This window comes from Bremia lactucae, linkage group LG12, assembly GCF_004359215.1.
Source record: "Bremia lactucae strain SF5 linkage group LG12, whole genome shotgun sequence".
Lineage (NCBI taxonomy): Eukaryota > Oomycota > Peronosporomycetes > Peronosporales > Peronosporaceae > Bremia > Bremia lactucae.
Window position 1 is genome coordinate 879,265 of NC_090621.1, and position 2,806 is coordinate 882,070.

The window sequence follows — 2,806 nt, forward strand, 5'->3', positions numbered from 1 at the left end:
ATGCAATGCGCCTCCTTGCGCACCACCTAATCGTGTCTTGAAACGTTTGGCGGGGTTAGTAAAAAAAAATGTTTCGTTTTTTCGAGAAATTTGAAGCCAAAGTCCATCGATACGGACTACCAACACTCTGACGGAACAGGCAAAGGGTAACGGGCTAAAGTTGACATAATAATACATCGGCTGTGTTTCTCTTCTCGAGTGCCGCGTGTTCGCGCGTACTGGGGTACTAGAACCTATTGAAAGCGTTCATGTGTTCCTCTTAGGGGATTCTACAATGGCGTGAGGTATTTACGAAGCTCAAACACTTGGCGAAACATATCGATGTGCGTACTGCACGACCACGAAAACGTCGTAACCTTGACATTACGCCTGTTCTGTCTGCTTTGTAGTTAAATTCCGGATAAAGGCCATGAAGAGCGAGTACTTTCACGCCGAAACAACGGCGCGCTTGGTATATAAACGGAATGAGAAGTTTAACGTTTCGAGTACGTCGCCGTCCATGAAACCGAAAGATAATGAAGCTTGTTTGTGGCGGCGGAGGCAACAAAGTCAGTTACAGCCACGTCAACGAAAAAGTCACGATCAACCATGTGGGAAGCGCAATTTCAGTCTCAATCAAGTCATCGAAAGGAGCAAGTACTTATAGAAACGATGTTGCTTAAAGCATAACTCTTAGAAAGACCTGAGCCAATTAATTGGCCATCAGTATTCGTTTATATGAACAATAAATGTTGAGTTCTTCAATTCTAGTGTCGGCCGGAAGTTTGTATTCGCATTTATACTGAGAAATGAACCTGCGACGCTATGCAGACTCGATAAGGCGACAATTTCAACGAATCAGACGTTCGAAAAGCCTTCTTCTGCCTACTCGATCGTGGCACCTTAGACGTCGGGTTTTAAAGCCGTTGTCAAGAGAGTTATTGTCAAAGTCGTTTCTATCGCTATAGTAGATGTGAGTCAGTTCATTCGACGTGCTATACTAAAAGAATTGCCGAGTCGCATTATATTTGCCACCAGCGAAGAGCGTCATTCGACGCACACCCTACGAAAATGTCATGATAAGAGCAGCATTAGAGCAAAGTGTGCCCTTTCACCAATTGGTCGTTCGAATTGGTCACCGAAAGGCGTTAAAATCATGACACGTCGAGACAAAAAACTGATTGGAAGCTCTAGCTCAGAAGCTTTTGTGCAAGACACAGAACAAAGAACTCCGAGCACGCTTGGCATCGGCCAGAATATTTTTGGTTATCTTGTGTAGTCGAGCCAGACTACTTTAGAAAAGGAAGAGACTCGTTACGACAAAGTGATTGCTGGTGACGAGGAGGAGCTACTTACGAATAAGATGACGAATATAATTCCAATATTCTAATGTAAAAAAATAATTTTTTAGGGGGGCACGAACGACTTGATCGACACGAGCCTTTATAGCAAGTCGAAGTGGTTGAGTTGTATTATTTGTTTGATCTTTGATTTGACCTTTTTTGACCTACTGTTGGAAAAACGTTGTTTGTGTCGAATGTGATATGCGCGAAAACGCCGATGCCATAACCGTATTTAAAAAAAATCACATTTGCAGGTCGCATTCTAAGAAGAAGAAATATGGACGAGGTGAAACTGTTATGCGCGGTCTATGGCGAAGGAACACTATTTTTTGTGAAGATAGCACGTGATGCGGACGTTATAGCGCTACAGACGGCAATCGTGAACGAGAAGAAAGGCGTCAATGATCGCTTCAAAGTTGATCCAAATACGGTGACGCTGTACTTGGCGAAGAAGAACGGGGTATGGTTGAAGGACGATATTTATGTAAAGAACTTTTTAAAGGGTGACAGAAGCGTTGAGTATATGGAAATGCGACCGTCCTGGAGACTCACACGGACGGAGTTGCTAGGGCCAGATTTCCAGCCTAGTGAAGCAGAAATTCACGTTCTGGTGGAGCTCCCGAGTGATGCGGATAATAATGTAACCAAGCAAGGTCCAGCTCAAGCTGAGGGTGCAGAACTTGTCGAGGCCATTTCTCTTCTTGTAGAAAAAAAGTTCAAGAGCATGGAAGAAAAAATGAGCAATAGAGATCAAGAAATGAGCGATAGAGTCGAGAGCAAAATTCAAGAAATGAGCGATAGAGTCGAGAGCAAAATTAAAAAACAAGCGATAGAGAAGAAAGAGTCGAGAGCAAAATTCAAAAAATAAGCGATAGAGAAGAAAGAGTCGAGAGCAAAATTCAAGAAATAAATTCCAAGTTACCATCTCAGTCAGACAAGTCCTACACGGATGGAGCACTAGGTGAAATGGCGATAGAGAGTTTGAAAAGGTTTGAATCGATCACTGATTTTGCAGCAAGAGATGATGAAGAACCCTTTTGGTCGCAAATGATACAACAGCAAGCGAATGCCATTTCGAATGAAGCTCGGTTTGACGCCTTTATAACTCCCTTTTTCGACAGAGCGCTTGCTAACTGGAACATGGTGTTTGTCAATAGCGAGCGATATTTGTGGTTGACTCAGTCAATGAACGTGTCTAGGAGTACAGATCTAAAGCCGGATGGATTTGCGACCCACCCGGGAATGTATCGTGCCAAGGAAAAGCCAAAAGATAAAGTACCTCGCTCGTCCAATCACAAGTTTCGATTTGGTGTCGCAGAGGAAGAGTTATTTGACTGTGTCATTCTATTTGAAAGCAAGCTCTCTTTAACTGATGCTGCGTTTGGTCAAGTGGTTCGGTATCTGCAGAGTCTTTGCCCCAAGACGTTTGGAAGTGCCATTCTCTATGATCGACGCTCCTTTTGGTTAATCAATAGCCGCGCGAC

General features: G+C 43.5%; 1 protein-coding gene across 1 annotated transcript; it reads left to right on the top strand.

Moving 5' to 3' along the window:
* Positions 1-1,599: 1,599 nt before the first annotated feature.
* On the top strand, positions 1,600-2,190 carry CCR75_009644 (uncharacterized protein; the record flags this gene model as incomplete). Its single annotated transcript, XM_067967683.1, has 1 exon — positions 1,600-2,190. The coding sequence occupies one exon, from the start codon at positions 1,600-1,602 to the stop codon at positions 2,188-2,190; it is 591 nt and encodes a 196-aa protein (XP_067820913.1).
* Positions 2,191-2,806: the final 616 nt, after the last annotated feature.